The sequence below is a fragment of the Lissotriton vulgaris genome, chromosome 10, assembly GCF_964263255.1.
Source record: "Lissotriton vulgaris chromosome 10, aLisVul1.2, whole genome shotgun sequence".
Lineage (NCBI taxonomy): Eukaryota > Metazoa > Chordata > Amphibia > Caudata > Salamandridae > Lissotriton > Lissotriton vulgaris.
The window spans coordinates 48,684,332-48,706,074 of NC_141698.1; the positions used below are offsets into that span (position 1 = coordinate 48,684,332).

At 41.3% G+C, this 21,743-nt stretch overlaps 1 protein-coding gene across 4 annotated transcripts in view; it reads right to left on the minus strand.

The window, feature by feature from the left end:
* Positions 1-21,743, minus strand: part of LOC147684580 (metalloproteinase inhibitor 1-like) — a 159,013-nt gene that overhangs the window by 11,648 nt on the left and 125,622 nt on the right. For all 4 annotated transcript variants that reach the window (XM_086940421.1, XM_086940420.1, XM_086940423.1 and 1 more), the window contains exons 3-5: positions 16,396-16,493; positions 15,119-15,233; positions 6,297-6,412 (exon numbers count right to left, since the gene is read on the minus strand). In XM_086940421.1, coding sequence (XP_086796547.1) covers positions 6,297-6,412; positions 15,119-15,233; positions 16,396-16,493 — 329 coding nt within the window. The remainder of the gene's footprint in view (positions 1-6,296; positions 6,413-15,118; positions 15,234-16,395; positions 16,494-21,743) is intronic.

Consider the following 21,743-nt stretch of genomic DNA (forward strand, 5'->3'; position numbering starts at 1 on the left):
GTCGCTTGCGCGATGCGGGAGGACAATCTCCGCGGCAGGGAGGGCAGCCGCCATTTTCGGTGCTTGGTGGGGCGCAGTATAGGAGGAGGGCAAAGTCGGATCCAGGGAGTTCGGGATCGGGCCAAGGTGCCTCTCGATTCCGGAGCGTTGCGAGAGGAAAAATACTGCCGCCTCGGTGCCAGTCTGGGCAGTCCTGGGGCGATCCACTTACTTCGGACGGCGCAGGTCAGCCCCAGCCAGGGAGGCGATCACAACAAAGGAGAGCTGCACCCTCTCACACCGATCACGCGGGCTGGGGCGCCAGGTACTGCAAAGCGGTTCCGTCCGACTCACCCAACGGCGTTGCTTCCAAACAGTGGATCTCCGCATCCAGGACTCAGCGAACGTCTGCCGGTCTGGAGGTCCACGGCGGCCAGGAGCAACACTGGTCTCAGCGCCCGGGCATGGGACCGCCGCCCGATGCGACGATATCTTCGAGAATCTGGCAGGTAGGGACCCCGGCGGGGCACCGGGAATGTCAGTGCAGTCGTAGCTATGTTCCGCTGCGGTGCAAGGCCGGATTAGAGACCAGGATATAAGTGCGGAATACACAGGCTTGCGGAGCCGAGAATCGAGCGTCCGTTCAGGTCGCCATCTTGGCTCCTCAATCCAGAACTTTCTTATTCAAAATGTCAGTGAACGCAATACATTATCAATAACTCCTTTAAAGGAGACAGTGAATGAAAACTATTTGTTGGGAACGCTAATTTTACAAAGTGGCAGCTAATATGTATTGATTTTATTACTTATTTACAGTTTTATACACCACAAAGATGGCCCAATGGCACTAGAGGACTTTACATGAGAACCAGACTATGCAACATACTTGTAAACAATGGAATATTATGTGATTGGCCAGAATCACAGGATGTTGACCTAAGTATGGAACTCAGGTCTAGCTCCTCAGTTTTAAAGTGAGCAGCTCTGGCCATGAGTCCTCATGACCTAAACTAAAACATTGTTGGTAACCATCAGTTAGTGGAGTATATTCCTGTAGGTTATAAAATTGAACTTACTTTCAGTAAGAGTATTGCTTTTGTTTTGAATTTTGTGACCCAGTAATCAATCCAATTAGTTTCTCTGCCTATGGCCATGTTCAATGTATCTCCACCATTTCTCATCTTATTTTACCTCAATTGGACTTTCAAGAAACTGCCCCAAAGAGTCTTCAATCCAGGACATATGGTGATAAGAGGGGACCAAGCTTCTGGATGCAGATCACAAAAACAGAGCAATTTGTTGTTGAGATTCAGAATCCTCCAGTATATTATAGTCTTGAATATCTACTTATTGGTGTTTTAATGTAACAAAAATCTGAATTGGCGTTTGGTATGAGACTGGGCATACAATATAGGCTACAAGGGGCCATAATATTGATTAATAAGCAGCCTGATTTCAGTTTCTTTGATAACTTGTCTTTCTCACCCATTCTATTTAAAAAACATTTTGTCCCAAACCAGGGCTCTAAATTTACACTTATCTCTGTCGGTTTGGTCCCACTAAGACTGGATCTCAAATCGATGTTTATAGTTATTAATCTGTACACCCTTTGTAGCGGATTTACTCGTAACAACTCTTGGCCAGACAACGTATGAAATGCACTCCTCCTCAGTTAGTTATAAAAATGAATAGCAGCAATCTCTGCTCTTTCACTTATGACTGGGATGGCAAGCTCCAGTAGCCGGACAGCTTGAGTAGTGTGAAGGTTGACATTTAACAGTTTCTGCAGCTTAGTGCATTCTACACAAAACTCTGAAAGCAACAAAGAGCCTTACAGTTTTGTTCCTCCTTTCAAGCGTTGCACACCACAAGCGTGGCCCGGTCCTATACATTACTAAGAGTAATTCCTGCTTCCCTAAAACAAGTTTGTGTTATTGCTCTTAAGTCCTTTGAATCGATCCCTCTACTTAGGTCATCCAACAAGGCTCTTTGCATGTAGCGTAATCTTAGCATTCGGTAAAGCAAATAGGTGCTACTTACTTATGTAAATGTACATGTATTTATATAGCGCAAATCACCACTGGTTTCTAAGCGCTTGCTTAGGGAACCCGTCCTGGTATTCCCCTGCGAGATAACCCCAGCAGGGTATCCGCAAGGTGAAAGCCAGGCATCCCGCCACGAGGAGCCATTGTGGAGATTAAGCAAGCTATTGCCCAGAGTCACAGAGTGTGAACCCATGAATCGAGTAGGCACCGGAGCAAGAATTGTCGAGTCCATGGACAATTTAGGACTCAAGACCCCGCCGAGCCGGGAATTGAACCCTGGTCCCGGGCTGACCTCTGCTTCCAGGTCTGCCTCCTCTAACCAGTGAGCCACACTTCTCCACTTATGACCTTTCTAGCTCCTTTTTTAGAGGGGTACTGTAGTGTGTACATTGAACATTCATTCCAATCATGGGGGATTTGTTAAGGTTGAGATACTGTTGAAAAATGTTTGATTAAAAGTTCAAATAAAAGTTTGTTTCATTTTTAAGTGGAGAGGGCTTTTTGGAGCTGATTTTTCCTTAATTCCCGTACAAAGCCGATTGGTCTTCTCCATTTCATTCACTCAGACAGGTACATCAATGTGTATCTTTCTCTCCTTCCAAGCCAAGCAAGGTCTTGATGTCTTCTCTCCCATGTCAATCTAACACACTCATGGTGTGCTCTTTTGAATGGATCTTCTTAGTGGTCTCCTACTGTGGGAGATAGGTTGTTTCTTTGAGGGTTTACCAGGGAGTTTATTCGCAGTTCTCAGATTTGGAAAAAGCGTGCTTTAATTTGATTGTTTTTCAACTGGCATTAAACCAAGGGCTGCTTTGTATTTAGGAGATTTTTATTATAATCTTGGTAGCCAGCATTCTTTGACGCTAAAAGATTTGGAACAGACAGGCAAACATTGGTCTCTTCATTGGAGACTTCCTTGTGATCTTGAATCAGCATGGCCTACATGGTTTTACGGTCTAGGGGCAGTGCTGGGCTTGTAAAATCATGTGTAGTTGATTATACTGATAGGCTTACCGAAATCAAACTGTGCACCAATCGGAGCAATTCACAACACCTCTACAAGAATGGTAACAGGAACTCAACGTTTCAACCACATCAAACCCTCTCGAAATTAGTCCTGATGGCTCTGTGAAGAAAGTAGTATCCAGTTGAAGATAGTATGCATTACTCGCAAAGCCCTAAACCACGATGAACCTCAATACCTTACAAATTAGCTCAAAATCGCAGGTGGTAGTTCCACCCTTGGAAGATGTAATTCCTTCTTCATGGAACCCTCAAGATTTATAGAAAAGAAAACCTATGCCAAAACCTTCTATGGACCCAGCCTGAAAATATGGAACTCTCCCCCAGCGAAGTATTGGGCTAACACATACGGAGGTGCCTACAAATATTTTTTACAAATATGTGAAGGATATTCTACAAATTAGATTCCTCACTTCCTGCTTACCAATCAACCATGTTATGGAACGCATCACACAACCAGATGTAGACCACCGAGTTAGCATGCTCTCACCATGACACCAAGTGGGCCATTTGCTCGATACCACTCAATACTATTGACTTATTACAAGATGATCTGTCTAACTCTCCCTTGCGTTCTAGTGCACTTTTGTTCCATGTATACGATTTCTGCATTATGGGAACAGATTTCTGATTTTTTTACAAATACAGATCTGATACATTTGGGTCATGATGTTGCAGTATAAAACTTTTAAAATAACAAAAGAAACATAATCCAAAGACCACTCTTAGTTTTGCCTTTGGTTGATTTTTACAACATATGGATTTCTCAGTGGGTTATTGAAAGTTTTGCAAATTTGATCGAGGATGCCTCCTATCATCCTCACGTATATTCTGTGTCTGTGATTTACTAACTTCTACAGTGATAAAATGTATTTGCATATCATTGTTTTGTATAAGGAAGAAGTTAAAATTATTACACTCAAGGTTTAATTAATCACATTTCTCATTCAGTTTACCTGCAAGAATCCCACAGAATCTACTAGTTTATATCTATTTAGGCCATCAGATACCACCTTTGTAAAATACCTCACCATCTGTGACTTCACTAACCTACTGCCAGGTCTAAGAAATGAATCCTACAACTCAATGAGAATTCCTACTATTTTGTCATCAATCCATGCGATTTTAGCACTGTCCTTCTAGGACCTGACAGCAGTCAGATATTGGAAGAAAAGCTTAGGCTTTTTGTGGAAGAAAATATACCAGGTTGCCTCCTCTTAAAGCGTGTGCCTTCCTCTAGATTGATGTAAGGGTATTAGTCCTTCAATTTTTGCGCTCTCATGTAAATATCACATATTTCTTCTTGGCTACTCCATGTGAGTCTTATTGTGGAGTTGTGTCATGTCTTTACATGTTAGTTATATTTTTATATGATTATAGGTTCTCGTGTGACTGTAAAAAGGATTCAAAATTGGAGTTCAGTGTGCCACTACAATGCTTACTTGTGCTTTTAAGTTCTAGAATTATGACCACAAATCTTTCTGGGTGCAAACTTGTGATAAATGGATCTCCTTGTTGGTATATCCTTATGTCACCTGTGCAGTAAAAGTGTTTAGGCACACTCTCTATGCACTATTTCCCAAGTTTCTACAGTATTTTGTGTTTTACAACTATTTAACCCTCTATTGTTGGTTTTGTCACTAGTTTCTAGATTTATAAAATGTAGCCTAGATGTATTCAAGTTTACCAATCAAATACACCTTGAATCTTCTATGAATGGACAATTACAAGGTTTTCGTTTTTCTTGAAATCACATTATTTACAAATCAACTAGATTTTTACTTTAAGTATTACCTTTATTCGTTAATGGTTTCTTGAACCATTTGCCTAATGTCTGGATATCAATGGTCTCCCTGTCTATATGGAGGTGTGAATTTGTTCCCCTTCAAAGTTACCAAAGTTACTAAGTGATTTTATATCGTTTTCTTGTGCCTTTTCCCTTCTGCTTCATTGAACATGATTTTGATTACTAAAACCTTCAAAGAACTTTTATAGAACCCTTTATTAGCAATGCATGATCCATGTTATGTTCTAATAAATGTACATGTTTTGCCATTTTTTCTGCCTGCCTATCAATGGCCGTACTACCCAACATATCAATCATTACATTAAATATAGCTAGAACAGACTTCCAACTGTTTCTGTTTTTTCATCTGGATAAGACACTTAAAGCCTTTCTGGTTCATCTCCTTACTTTCTCTAGCAGTCCTGTCCAAAGAGGGCAGTCAGATTTGGTAAAAGGATCCAGATCTTTCTGGTATGCTTTTGCTTTGCTTTTGAATATTTCCAGTCACCGCAGAGGTTTCTTTAACCCGTTAAGTGCGCCGCAAATTCCGCCCCAGTGCGGAAGTTCCATGGCGCGGGCGGAATCGGAACGTTCAGCTGACGTGCGCAGCACTAGCGAGGTAGTGCACGCGACGTCCACCGAACGTTCGCAGCACTTAACGAGTTAAACAAATCTGCCCAAAGCAGCCAGGCATCGCCTGAACTGCAATTTATTGAATTTATTGAGATAAATGTATAATTAGCAGTCATATCATTCACCTTACCTTGGAGTAATACGAGGTATTTCAAACCTCTCCTTTGTGCCCAGTTCAATGTTTGTAGGGGATCATGAGTTGCAACTTTACAGACATCAGGAATGGGTTCAGTTGGAAATATATTGGTTAGCAGCAATTTCTTTTAATGTAATCGAGCCCTCTAAAATTTCATCCAATAAAATGGAAACCTTTTCCCAGTTGGTAAAGTAGTGTAATAAAGAGTTGTAAACACATTTTGAATTTATATCAGATGTGGGTAGCAATATTTTTCTATGGTCTCTGTGCTCATGCACCTACAGAATTACGCACAATGATATCACTAAAATTGAGTAGCCCAAAAAGAAGCAGCAAGGGGAAGTAGCGCACTGCTTGCAAGCTGAATGGCCTAATGGCCACATAAACATGCTTGTTGTTCTTCGCACATCTTTGCCGCTGATACTGAGTCAGTGCAAATTACACTTTTGTTTTGGCTCTTCCTTTACAGTATCTTCTTGACTGCAAGATGTATTAGATTGTTGGGTGTTCCTTAACTAGGGAAATAAAGTAGAAAAAAGTGTCTCTCAGCCAACAAGCCCAATGATAAAAGATCAATTATTTAAACATTTGAGGAAATGGTGGGGAGATTTTTTTAGGTTGAGGCATAAGCCTCTGTCCTTTTTAGGCCCGTGCCTAATTTAATTTGCAGCATCAGTGTTTAAAGGTTACTCACTTCGCAGTCGCAGTTGTATGCACCTTCAATGCCCTTTTTCTGGGCCTCAGACAACGTCCTCCAAGGTACAATGTAGTTGCAAAGGTTCACATTCACACGGGCATTCCACCGTGTACCTGTTAGTGAGATGATAAAGACACTGTTTAACTCTTGTTACGTCACAATACATTATCTTCATGACTTTTGAACATTTACTGGCAAATCTTGAGCTGCACCCTCTCCAATTGCCTGACTTTTTTTTTTGGGCCTACAAGTTTCACTTTTCTTACATTTTGAACCATGGTAGCCATGGTTCATCCATCATGGCTGAAACCATGCAAGAACTTCAGGATATTGACGTACAATGAATCAAAACCATTCATATAGTTTGTGGTAGTCAGGAATATCTGGGAAGAGGTAAAACAAGGCACAGGTCCTGCCAAAGCTCAGATGGTGCTGGCAGCATTTTACATTGTACTTCTCACATCAACCGCTTGAGGGCCTTCATGCTGTGGCACAAAGCACCATTTTAGATAAACCTTAACATATATTAGAACATTGGACTGTTGGGAGCACCAATGAAAACAATGGAGTGCTCCGGGCTTCTAATGACTGGTAGAAGCCATGCGCTCCAACATTCGAATGTTTGACTTGCTGTGAACAAAGGCCTCTCAGAGCCCGAGGGGATTTAAACCTCCTCTGGCAACATTTGTTTTTAATAATTAGAACATTCAGCCCTCTAAAGGCATAATGTTCTAATAGCCTTAGAGCCCTCTGTAGCAGGCTCTACCAGCTATTAAAGGCACGCTCCCTTGTTAAAGCCTCTCGCCTTCGGGTCGGGCCTTTAACGGCCGGTACAGCCTGCTATGGCAGGCTCTAAGGCTATAGTACGTGGATACATAAAATACAGCACAACGTCTTACTGGTTTCTGAGCGACACCATACTCTGACTCAACATAAGGAAGACTGTGTATGAATAGGAAATACAAAGATAAGAAAGCAAGTGTGGGAGGTGGAGAGCATGTCGGCTGGTTAGGAGGCAGGTGGCTGGAGTGTTCCTATTGGAATTACTTTTTAGGGCCTCTACGATGATTCCTTGGGCAGGCTTTTGAGATGAATACTGCAGTGATGAGAAGTGAAGACAAACAAAGCTTTTCTGTACTGGGGAGCGGTGACAATCAAGTGCTCCTCAACATTACTAGGTGTCGCGTCTTCGAGGAAAGTCGGTGGCCATGGCGGGGGGGGGGGGTTACATTACACAGACACTGAGCCCTGGAGGAAGGCAACAATGGAAGTCAAGCGAGGCCGTCGAGCAGCAGCAAACATTCTGTTCCGAGGACTGGGAGGCACAACAAGCAGTTGTCGAAGCCTACTTACTGCCTAACCAGTGGTAAAGATAGTACCTATTGTTCAGCTGCTGGTAGTAGGCGAAAAGGCTGTGGGAAGCACAAGCCGTCTGAGCTTTAGCATGGTGGATAAAGAGTGTGTGGAGAACCCTTTCGGTATGGAAGGGATGGAGGTAGTGGGGCATCTAGACAAGCCCATAGGGGAGCAAAAGGAGATCTAAGATAGAGGCAGGAGTGGATACATTCTTACAAGCACTATTAGGGCAGGGCAAAGTGAACCAGTCATCTCTAAGAATAACTGGCTTGAGGTTTTAAAAAGCAGGATTGGAGTTTCTAACAATACTGCAGCACGTAAAGAACTTGCTGGTTGCACATAAGCCTGATAAGCAGATAAACTATGTGATGGGAGGTCTGCGACTGATGGTTTAGAACCACAATGCAGGTGGCATTCTTCAAATGAATGCAGCAGATGTGTGAAAGAAAAACCCAGCAGAGCCTGTAAAGTACATCCTCTCTGAGATCTTTCTTTAAGGTGCTAGCAAACAACAATTCAGAAGACATGGTGGAAAGTCAGCAAGATACAGATGCCAAGAATACTCTAAACAGGGAGCTCCCACCCCAAGCAGGTTGGGAATCTACTGTCCATGGTGAAAATTTAGAACTGTCCTCACCTCCTTAGACTACGGTAAATGGTAATACGATGAAAGTTACAACCTGAAACAGACATCAACAATTGACAGCCATTATAGACATGAGGGAGGCAGTGGAATCAGGGGAAGCCTGTCCCCATGTGAAGGTCTCAACAATAGAGGCAGGAAATAGTGACATTGAACTTGTCCTTCGTGGCACTAGAGAATGTTCAAGAAAGAGCTGGAAGAGTAGACTCCTGGGACTTGCCAAATGGGGGCCACAGACATCCTCAGTTAGGTCAAACAAGGCCTGCCACCTTTAAAATGGAAAATATGCTGTTGTCATTGGTATCGGAAATTACATTTAGATTCACTATATCTGAAGCAAATCAGAAAGAGTTTCAACGGGTATTACTCTAAAGAAAACAAATTGACTCTTTAGAGGAGTGGACCTTGGCCTTGGACCAGGCAGTGAGTGAGCTTAAAACATCGGTAGTACAGAGCAAAGAAGACATTTTGAAAAAGGAGCATAGGGGGAATGAACACTATGAGAGGCTGGAGCAGTTGGATTACAGCTCAAGGAGAAATAACTCGAGGATCCTAAATGCTCCAGATGGAACAGAAGGGGAGGATTTGAGAACTTTTGTGGTAGAATTGTTAACAGCAGTAATCCTCCAAGAGGATGATACAGTTGAAATAGTGGGAGATATCCAGAGAGTACATCGTGATTCCTTTAGGAATAATCCTAATAGGAGGAAACCTTGGAAAATACTGTTGCATGTTTGAACATATTTGATTAAGGAACAGTTATTGACGAAAGCACTGAAATCGAAATCCGTAACAGCAGCGGGAATCAACTTCAGAATCACATCCGATATCTCCCGTATAATTCTGAAGAGATAATGGGAACTTGGAAAATGGATAGGATAGAGGGATTCATAAAATTAAACCTAACTAACCAACTCCTACCACATTTAGAGTCATGCAAGACATCAAAGTGTATAACCTAAGAGGGTACAAAGAGGCAGATGAAGTGACTGACAAAGTTAAAGCATTTACATTACCAATATAGATAAAGACAGGCAGTTCAGAGTTGACTTCTGATCAAGCAAATGAGAATACAGTTGGCTAGAACTTACATGCGCTATTCGGCATTTCTTGGTTCAGTATTTTTTTTTTGCCTCTTCATCTGAAATATGTTTAGTCATTCATGGGTTAACTCCAAAGGACAGTAGTTATGTCAATAGGGAAATTGGGAGAGTTCTCCCAGGGAGGGAAAAGAGGGGTTAGCGGTAAATGGTGCACTGGGTGGGGAGCGTTAAAGGAAAAACTAAAATAAAATCTTCAGAAGCCTTATCCATACCTCAGACAACATATCAATAGGGTCAATGTGAGGTCAGTTTTTTATGGGAATACAAATTTGTGGGAGAAAAATGTAGGATTGGAGTAGCCCCAGCATGAAATTTGCAGTGGAATATAAATGGGTTGATCATGTAAAATAGACAGCAGAAAATCTTACAAAATCTATGAGACTCTCAGGCACAAATCATTAGTTTTCAGGAAACACATCTAACTCGTAAAGAATGCTAGGAACTCTTCAAAATACACAAAATGGTTTCAGCAAGTGGTTTGTAAAAACACCATAGTTGCACTAAGGCTCTGATTTATATGGTAAAAAATAATACCCAGGATACCATTAGGACTATGTCATTGATAGCACAGGAAAGTGGATAATATTGACTATACAAATATGTCACATAAACAACACATTAGTAGGATTCCAGTGCCAAATAGAGACAACATTAATCTAATAAAAAATGTTCACCTAATACTATTGTGCTTCCCTGCTCCCATTATAATGGCAAGAGCCTTTAATATTTTTTGGGATAATGTTTTAAAAATAGGGCTGACACATGCCCCAAAGATGCAAATGAATATTAAAAACATGATATCAGAGCTAGGTTTGTGTGATACTTGGAGAAGGATGGTGGGATGAAAGAGTAATTATACTTTTCAAAATGAAAACCATGGTCATGCCTCCAGAATTGATTACTTATTAGTTGATCAACTGTTAGTGGAGGAAGTGTGTAATATTACGTATCTGCCTGTGCACTCATCTGACCACTGAGCTATTTAGTTAGAGTTAACACCGTTTAATAAGTCTGAGTTGAAAAGGTAGACTCTAGATGGTAGTCTACTGTTAGGGAGTGAGGCAGAGGAGTCTCTAAGAGTGGATACTGCAGAGTTGTTTAATTTAATGAAGGATCAGTGCCTTTGAATTTTGTTTGGAACACCTTTAAGGCTCACATTAGGGGAAGATTAAATAGCATTGTGTGGTAGAGAAACAGGATATATAAGAAAGAGTGTGGGCAATTGGAGGTTAAAATGAAAAAAAATGAGAAAAACAGATGTTGGCCCAGAATATCACAAATGAGCATAAAAAAGCTTTAGAAGCTGACCTTCAGAAAGCAAAAAATAATCTTGCGAGACTATTGGAGGAAAGAGTAAGGAAGTGGTGGGAGGTGAGCAAATGGGCACATTTTGAATATGGAGAAAGCAGTAGTAAGTTACTAGCATGGAACATGAAAACTGATTTAACAAGGAACCTTGTATAGGAAACAAAAAAGCCAGATAAGAACCCTGCAAGTTGTGAGTCGTGTAGACCTATATCCTTGCTGATCAATGGCTATAAAATCTTTGCTAATATACTAGCTAGGAGACTAAGCATGGAAGTAGGCGGTTTATTACACAAAGATCAAAAGGGATTTTTTAAACAGGAGATACTGCCATGAATTAACCCATGATAAAGCTTCCACGTTTAATCTTCCATCACCAGTATTAACATTAGATGCCACTAAGGCATTTGATCAGGTGAATTGGGTGTATCTGAGCACATTATTGCATCAACACAACTTACGGAGAACTTTTGAAGGACACCAGCAGAATACATAGATCCAGCAGCTAAAATCCTTATAAATGGTTGTTTAACACTGGATGTTAGCAATTACGAGAGGTACAAGACAAGGCTGTCCATTTTCCCCAGTGTTATTTAACCTCTATATAGAACCACAAGTGAGCAAACTATGGAAGAAGTCAGCGATTTGTGCATTCAGGTATAATAGCTGAGAGAAAAAAGTGGCTCTTTACACCGATGATCTTATGATATATACAAATGACTTGGAGCAGGCATTACTAGTGATAAATAAGTTGAAGCAAGACTTTGGGAGCGTATCAGGATGTTCTGTGAACCCAGCAAAAACAGAGATTGTGGCTTGCAATTGCCCAAGTGAAAATAAGCAAATCAAAAGGAGGAATGAAATACCTTGGGGTGAGAAACACATGATTTATATAAATTAGCAGAAATTAACTTTAAAATTGCTTCATTTGAGTCAGGTAAATTGTTAAAGAACTGGGTACATTTGCCATTAACTCTCTAGGGCAGAAATTATTTGGCAAAGATGCCCATCTTGCCAAAGTTCACCTTTCTCTTTAACGCCATACCTCTGACCATAAAAAAAGACTGGATAAATAAACTACAGGGGAAGCTCTCTAGCTTTATTTGGAGCTGTAAATGGCTACTGGTATTTTGGAGAGAAAAACTAGGCAGAAAGAAGGATGAGGGATGCTTATCTCTACCCGACTTTCAATATTATGCGTGGGCTTTCCAACAAAAACATTTTATGTAACGTTGAATTTTTCAGAAAATGGTTTAATTCTTTTAGCAATGATGAATGACATTAGATTGGGGTAACCACAATTCTTTTATAAGTTTGGTAACAAAACTTTCTTTAAAAAGTAAGGCTGAAAGTACTGTGAGCGGCAGTTTTACTACTGTACCAGCTAAGAAAAGTCACACACCTTCCATATTATAGTGAATATCCCCCTGTATGGGACTCAGCAGGCAGTCAATAGTGCATTGAAGATAAATTGGCTAGCCCCTAGAGAACAGCAGGAATATATAAATGGAGGCAGCTAGTGCACGAAGGGAAGATTTTACCTTGCGATGTTCTGACTACTGGTGGGCAACTTGAAAGGTATAAATATTATCAGCCGAGAAGCTGGTTTCAAGCTATGCATGTCAGGCTCCACCACAAATTCTCTAGAAAAACAGCAATCAAAATCCGGCTAAAGGGAAAAGGAAGTTGTGATGTGGTACTGGGAAATATTGAATATGGTGGATGGAGACTTCACACTTCCAGAGGAACTATGGGGAAGCGACTTGCGGATGAAGGATTACAAGATAAATGGCAAGTATCGATGTCTTCACTTCATGGTACTTTTAGATTTGTTTTTTAAAGAAGGAATCAGTTGTTCACTCTTCACAGGGTGTATTAGACACCTTACAAGACTGCAAAGATGGGAAAAAAGAATTCCCCAGAGTGCATGAAGTGTGGTGCAGCAAGAACACATTACATCCATATATTTTGGGACTGTCCTTTGAGTCGAACGTATTGGAAAAGAGCGGGTAACACCATACCAATTATCCTACAAAAAGAAAGAAAGGTAACCCTTATACTTATTGTTTTGGGCTGTATGGACAAGCTAGGCTCGCTAAGCAAGAATTAAAGCAAAGTTAATTCTCTACCTGGTACTTTTAGCAAGGAGAGAAATCTGCAGAAAGTGGCTGTTCATGTTATCCCGCAGTAGGACAGAATGGGCTGTTCCTGTAAGGTACGCTCTTGAAATGGATAGTGACGATCGATCTAAAAGGAGATTAAATATGTGGCTACCAATGATATCAAGGTTAAACCAAGCTCAAGATGTTCACTAGTGTGCAATTATTTCATGCCAAGCTGTATAACATATAATGACTATCTGAGGTTTTGCGTATGAAAATCATTTGCCCTATGATTACACCTGACCACTGATTTGGTACTTGACCTCAGTTAGTCAGATGACTACCGTCAGCTTTAAGGGCAAAATATAACATCAGACTCCCTGGTTGAAAGAGGGCTGTCGTACTAGAGAGCTGGGTGTTGTATTAAGATGTGAATGAGGACAAAAAATATAAAAAGAAAAAGAAATAACAACATAGGAAAGACTAGAAAGCATTCCAGCATCTTTGGAAACCAAAGGACTCCATGCAGGTTACTATAGGAAGGAAGCACAGAGAGAGGCAGGAAGGAAACCTAAGTAATGTCCCGTGGGGCTGAAGGCGAGAACAAAAGAAAAGTGTGGGAATGTAAAGTCCAATATAGGAACTGGTAGTTGCAGTTGGGAGCAAATGCAACTACGGAAAGCACTCCTACCCATGGAACTGATGGTGAGTTTCCCGTATGTGCTATGGCCGCCTAAGAAGTCCTGGGAGTCCTGCCCAGAACTTGTAAGTTTCACAGTACTCACTTCAATCAGTCAATCAATCAATCAATCAGGATTTATAAAGCGTGACTATTCACCCGATAGGGTATCCAGGTGCTTGTAGGTCCCAGAGGTTTATTCGAACAGCCATTTCTTGAGGGCCAATCGGAATGCCGAAAGTGAGGTGATGGTTCTGGAGGAGCGTGGGGAGGCTGTTCCAGGTCTTTGCTGCGATGTCGGCGAAGGCGTGTCCTCCACTTCTGCTTTGTGAGATGCGAGTCGGAGTATAGTCATCTAAAAAGTTGGTGAAAGTTCAGGCAGTGGTTAATGTCCGCGGGTCCTTGGTTGAGTAGAGCCTAGTGTGCATGAGTCAGCAGCTTGAATTGTCATCTCTTCAGTTTGGAGAGCCAATGGAGTTGCCTGATGAGGGGTGCGATGTGGGCTCGTCGGGAAAGGCCGAGGTTGAGTCTGGCTGCGGCGTTTTGTATGGTCTGAAGTCTCTGTAGGAGGTGTGCGGCAATTCCTATGTAGAGGACGTTGTCTTAGTTCAGCTGGTGATGAGGGCTTGTGTCATGGTGCATCTCGTGTGCAGGGATAGCCACTTGACGATCTTACGTCGCATGCGCAGAGTGAGGAAGCAGACAGGGGAGATGGCGTTGATCTATGAACTCAGCACTCTAATGTGTGGCATGTCTCTTCATAGTCACCATCTTCCAGTTCTCCATTACCTACAAAATGGGATTATTCTTTCCTTACAGAGATATTGGTTTCTGGGGAAACAAGCCTTCCTTTTTTATTTAAACATGCTCAGCCCTATTCATTCCTGCAGCCATGGGTATTTTGAAAGTTGAAACCTATCAGGGAAATACTCCCAAACTGAGCAAATTATTGGTCATAAAATTATTCATTATTTCAAAACAGGTCTTTTTTATTAGAGGAATACATACAGCAACACCTGTCTGAGTTTAATCACCAAATAGCTTATCAATCAACTGATGGCTTATTTTCATCAATGAAATTATTATCTGTTTATTGTCACTAACTGATATCACTACTCTACTAACCATGTAAAATAATTCTGCTTGTTTTTAATGGCCTTCTGTAGTGAAAACTGACACGTAGTATTTAAATAAAATTCAAATTTATTCAGGATTCAATCCAGACGAAGACGAAGCAGCTTCCAGGTACAGATCTAGCATCATCTGACCGGTGAGCCCGCTAACCGTCTTTTCTGCTACAGTGCATTTCTTGAAAACCTAACGGTGAACTCGCTAAACGCATGCCTCAGCGCATGCTAGACAATTTCAATGAAAACATTCTAACATTCTTCCCGCTCCTCGTGAAGGCCAGGAGAGCTTCACGAGGAACGGAGAAACACTACACCTTCTCTCCTGGTGTTGTTGCAGTCCTGAACTGAACGGGAATCATTTTTCACCATTAAGGAAAACTGACCATTTGACATAATCTGGTTGGTGTTGAGACTCATGGGTTCTGCTGCTCTCCCTTACTAGTATTTGTTACTCAATATCTCCTACTGGATGCTCATACAATATCTTTAGAAAGGTCCTACCTGTGATCAAGTATTCCTCATTGTATCTGCTAGGGCTGATGTAATAGCCACAATAGTATTCCATTGAGCTGTAGATAAACGTCAGGTTCTGGATCTCAGCTGCACCTTTGAACACCTGCAGAGGTTGAAAAATTCAGAGTATCAATACTTTGTCTTATCTATCAGTATTGTTGTGAACTTTCTCCTCACACTTTTGACCCCCTTTGCCTCAGCTAGAAGGGGTTGTTATAATGAAAGAATGGTCTAATGCATGCAGCTTGTTCCTCAGGTGCAGTTCAGTTGTTGATACATAGACAGACATAAATGATCAGTCTGTTTTTTGGTATTCATTGCACTGACCATTGAAACCCATCTTATTCTATCACTGACTGCAGTCATGTTCTTCTACAAGGTGCCAAGATTAATCTAGCACATGCCACAAACTCAATAGCCTCTTGAATGGTAGTTATTAACTTTACGAATATCAGAAGAATTGAAGGCAAAGTCAGCCCCGAATAAACTTTGAACTTGCAATAACTGGGGTGTACACAAAACATTTCCAGCGGCTGCATTTGCCGTCTTATACCCTTATCATAAGCACTTTGCCGGCTGTGAACCATCTACTATAAATCAAATAGTTGGTGTGCTTTGCATGTGTATCACAATGTTCCTGTAATCTATTTGCCACTGCGCCAACCCAGCCACCGCCAATGCAAACCTCTTAGCCCCAAAGCATGGTGTGATTAGTGAAGTGAATTCTAGCCTGCTATCCTACAACGCAGTGGCGCACTCCTACTGACAAGTTCACTGGTTCACAACTGGCACTTGCAGACTGCACAAGGAAAGGACAACTTAGGATCCAGCCACCGACAAAATACGGTGCAGCCACAGACCATACAAGTACTGTTCACATATCAAGTCATCTTTCGGGCAGCTATATTATGTGGAGACTATTTCGGAAATAACTGCAAGTTATTCCTTCTTTTGCATGTTACGTTAATCACTAACACTTTAACAGCTATCTGCAATATACATCATTTAAGTCTTGTACCTAATCTATGAGCAAGCACTTTAGGGACACCTTTGAAGGAAATCCTTCAGACCCATTTTAGATCATTGCATAATTTGATGTTTTTATACTATGTTAATGCATTTATTTACTCTTGTTCAAAATGTTTTCTTTTTTCATCTGTGTTTGCAATATTGTTAAGATTTTAATTAATCATCCAATAAACTAATAATCCATTCACTGGTTCATCCCATACTCACATTTCAAGAAGACAGACTAGTGCCCTTACCTCAAGTGTCTCAATGTCATACTTAATCAAGCTGTAGTTGCCAAAAGATTCGCTGTACATATTGGTGGAGGAGTCATTTATAAACTTGGCTCGTATTACTGAAAGAAACACAGGAAATATTAATGAATTGAAACTTTTCAACCTCAGTTACATCAACTATTGATAACGAATGGAATAGCATTATCAAGAAGATTAGGGGTCTAGTATGGAAGGCAGGGTATGAAGTCAACCTAGCAGTGGAGAGCCATATAGCCTGAGTCACATTTCTGTACCAGTCTGGCAGGGTCCCCCGCCAACCCTTTGGTTGATGTTTTCTAGTGTTCTTGCAACTACCACATAACAATACAAACGTGTGCACTTATGCTTTACCACTCTGCATTTACTCCAGTTACAATCATGTATGTGCGTGTAAGGCGAATTTACAAAGCTTACTCCAGGCACTAATTAGGCTTTGACTGGTGAGGTTAAACTTTACTCTTGCTTAGTTTACATGTGTTTTATACAGCCCTGGAGAGATGTGAATTTCCATGTGTGTCAGCCAGATACTCATAGTAAGGCATAAATCACTGTTCAACTTAAATCAGACCATCAGTCATTATTAATAATAATACTTGGCACACTTTTTCAGGATTCTCTTGTCTCATTTCATTTAATTTCTCTCTTTCCTTTTATTTATTCATTGATTTTGTGGCACATGTGTATTCTGGTTAGGGTGTCCTGGTGCTATAAAAAGCTGGAAGAAACCAGGAGTTATGAGTGACAGAACTGCCAAGTTTTCTAAAGTTTCTGAAATGCAAGATGATTGCAAAGCAAAAGTAAGGAGCTCCACTCATTGGCAGTCACCTAAGCAAGATGTTTAAACTGCAAACCCAAGAGACTGGTTGAAGACACTGGCCTGTTACAGTGGGCTTCAGTCCATGGCCCACATTGATGGGCCTGACACACAAGAGAACCTCAGTCTTATCACAACTCAACTATAGAAAGTTGTATTCCATTCATCTAACCACTTCTGAAAGGCAGCTCCTAAAATGTGGGCTGCCTCAGGATTCCCATAAAGGTGCAGATTAAAAAGGTACCATCTGCAAACTCATCAAGGAAAAACCAAAATGTCTGATTATCAAAGCGAAGGGAATAACACAATGATTGAAAATGGGTGAATTCAGGGAAAACCACCCTGTGACACCCAGAGGTCAACTGCTTGAAAGAACTTTTTAAAGGATGCAGTACTAGTGCCTGAGAATGTTTGTTAGAAAGGACACTAGCCCATGAAGAGCCCTGCCTTAATAAGATGAAAACCAACAACTAGGTTCATTATTACCCAGGCCAATAGTTCTCAGTTTCTCACCCTTGAAAGGATAAAAGGCTGAGTAAGCCTACCAGTATTTGAACCTGTGGATTTCACTAAACACACAGATCTCAACAATGACCAACTGAACTATCTCACTGGTGATTTATACAGAGGGTCTGAGGAGTGACTGGGCTAATGTAATGTTATTATATAGCAAAATTCTTACCACAAAGGGTGATAGTGTGCTTTACATGTAGCACCTCTACATAAACATGGACCTGGCAACATCCCAACACAAAACAAAATAAGTAATCAATTTACAAAGAAGCAGTTGTCGCATAAATCCCTGCACACCAAATTTGTTTGCCTTCAGCATCCATAGCTAATGTGATGCAATACCTCTGGTAATATTGATGTTGATGTGCGCAATAATTGCGCATAAAAACAAAATCGAATCCCTGTTGCCGAAATCACCTGTCAGAAATACGTGGTCAGACAGGCCCTGTGACCGAGGCCTGAGGCTACGGATTGACAGATCAAAGGTGGGGTGGCACGTAACCAGCAGGACAAATGCACAATTAGGTAAAAACCCACATTAGTTCGACAGATAGGCAGCAACACCACAATGGCCCAGGGAGATTGGCCCCAATAAAACACACATGGCTGGAGGGACAAGCGTTCCCAAAACATCATGATGCCACATGAAGTTAGGAACACTAAGCCAATCAGGACACAGGACATGCTGGACATTTGGACATGTTACCCACTGGCCCTCACTGTGCCCACGCAAGGTCAAGACCCACCTGCATGTCTTCAGGTGGGAGTAATTTACGCCTGGTTTACAGTTTAGGTATAGAAAGGAGAAAGAAAGGTGACGGTTTAATAAAGTTCTAAACAATACCACCTTTAAAACTAAATATAAATATTTAGGTGACCAATCTGAAGCATGTAAAACAATCTAATTGCATAGGACTTCTTAACTAAAGCTTTGTAAAACTCTGAAAATGCTCACACTGTGGTTTTACTCAGTATTTAAGTAAATGCTGAACACCCCTGCCAAAGTCTTGTTGCAATGAGGATGCATTAGACTCAAGAGACTCATTTTCTATGAAGCACAGAATGGCACCATCAAGAGGCATAGAATGGAGGGGAACACGCAAGGGAGAGGTCTGAGTTCCACGATTCATTAGTGTATCCAATGTTTCTCTGTCACATCTCAAGCACAGCCTTTGACCAGCAGACCGTTAGCTTCAAGGATTCATTTTACCATAATAAGGGTCCCTTTGTTTTTATGGCCTTCAGCTGTATTAGAGCTCAGTCCATGGAGAACAATTCAGCAAGTAGGACATGTTATTCTACTTCCAGTGCAGACAGGTAGGGATTTACTTCCTTCTCTACATGGTTTGTGAATCCAGCTTAGCATTCTAATGTGAGAAAGCACTTGCCCTCTTGTAGCATTTTCAAACCAGTGAGAAACCAGCATTAGCATTTACAGTATCTAAAGAAGCATACACCTCTTTAAGGACATTGTGGCAGGTTCTAATGAAGAAATATTTGGTTTGATGATGTGAGATACAAACACCACATTTCCTTCCATTTTCAAATTGGCTGACATCATGACCCCTTTTGAAGAGCTTGAATTGCCTGTCTGTTCTGCTCCGACTCATAAAGCAACATAACCTGTAAGCCAAACAAATGGGATGTAGTAGTCAATTGTTTTTCCTAAAGCCACACAGAAGTAGAATTAGGTAAAGACATTCTATACATACTTACCTGTTAGTATTTTTTCCATAATACTATAGTCCCACAATATCCTGGACTCAATATTCAGGTCACTGTGGAGACCAGATACTTGTGAATGTGACAGACAGACATTAAGACAGTCAATCAAGGATAAACCATTGATGTTGTACTTTAAACATGTGTTTGTGTATATAAAAATACTGCGATCCCTCACTTTTTTGTATACTTTAGAATGTCATGTGCACACTGTGTCACTGGAACCAAGTTATGCCTGGCTGATGAACCCTAACTAGGGCACAACCGGTTCTAGATTGCTTGTATTCTGGTTCAGAAAGGACCTGGCCTGGCAGTTCGGGCTGGATTGTTCCTAGTGGAGCAGGGTCAAGACTGATTTGCATATGGCTGCGCCCAAGCTTAGGTGGCTTGGTATGTAGAATAACGATGGACTGGAACGCAGCCCTAAGTAATTAGCAGTGCCTGAGATTAATCCATGCATTCCATCCATCTCTTTTCAGGTTTGGCCTGCACAACGCTTGAGCTGTGTTTGTGAAATCTATTGTATTTAATATAAATCTTTAAAAGGAGCTTACATCCCCCCCTCACTTTTCATTGGTTCGTGTGTTTGACACTTACTTTTCCTCCATTTCTATTGGCTGTAGCATACCATTTCTGATTGTCCCTCTCTGTGTTTCTCTTATCAGTCTCCCATGGCCCAAGTACTGTTTTGATCTGCTTCGTGGGATTTTTTTTTTTTTACTTTTGCCTGCACAGCGCCTGTGCTGTGCTTGTTTTTCAACTGCTGGCATTTCTGTTAGGAGGCTAGAAAGGTAGGAAATGGTTTGGCAACCACCGAACATGACAACCCTGAGTACTCAAAACAAACTGCAGAAACAAACATTGTAAAACAATTGATGTGCAGGCAAAATATTAAAAAAGTTACAAAGAGAGATGAAAGAATGATGAATGTTTCTGTGGTGTTCCCATCCCATGCAAAACCCGGGGCGGGGCACAGAGCTGGAAGTAAGGCTCGGAGAACAATGCGTTCCAAGCCTTGTGTGTAACGGAAACCTTTTCATGTTGTTTAGTTTTTTTGCTGAGTACTCAAAATTAACTGCTACACACAAGCATTCGAAAACAAGCGCTGTGCAGGCAAAATATTTAAAAAGTTACGGAGCGAAATGAAAGAATGATAGATGTCCCTCTGGGAGGACGGTTCAAGGCTGAAAGCAAGGGTTGGAGAACAATGCGTTACACCACTGAGTGAATCAGAAACAAGAGAAACAAATTGTCATGTATCTGAGTTAGGCCCGGGGAAAACAATGCCATTTTACCATTTACAGGTTTCCTAAGTTGCCTTCTCTTTCACACGATGACTTTTGACACACGTTTGCGCGTGTGACAGTGCAGGATTAATTTCTCTGAAACTATATTGCTTATGAATTTCACTTAGTAGAAACATTATCATAACACCTTGAACAGCACATACAAGGCTCGACACACATTGAGCAAATGTTGTTATTTGTTTTCATCCATAAGGCGATGAAGCTATTAATAGATCATAACACTGTCAGCCTGGCTAGGGTCTCACCTCGCGAACCAGGATGCTGTTTGTTATATAAAAACAAGCATTTCTGGGTTTGAGCAAGAGGAGCATTTGCTGTCCTTTGCGAGGTCACCACCTGCTGAAAACCTCAGCCCAGCTGCTTGCTGATCCCTCCGAGAGGGATGTCTAACTTGTGACCATGACGGGGACCTACATTTGTTCCCTTCGCCGCCGCTGTTCTTTTGAACAATCCCTCTACTTTTAACCCACCATGTCCTACTCCTTGCTTTTTGTTCTTTTACCCACACACCTGCTTTAACCACCTCCTATGACCTCCCTCATGTCCACTATCCTCCTGGATCATGTCCCTCATTATCCTTCCTCATGTCATTTTAACCTCTATTCAAGGCCTTTTATTTAATTAATTTCTTGATGCTTTCATGTAGTACAAACTCGACCCAAAAGTGTTGTAGCGCTTTATATGCGCACCACATACATTACACAGGGGCAATTTTATGCTGCTCCTTCCAAATCTAATTCACAATCCCGGAATGAGGAGGTTCACTTGTGCACGGTCACCCCTGACGATGGGTCACAATGACCTCGAATGGATGTGATTACACTTTGAATCCTTTCTATTGGAAATCAGATATATGCTGATAATGATGGAATTGGGAGATGTCTAAACAAGTATTAAAAGTCTGATTATTTACATTTTGGATGAATTGTAGTCCAATGTTTTAAAAAATGGATTTAGCCTTTTTGGCAACTATG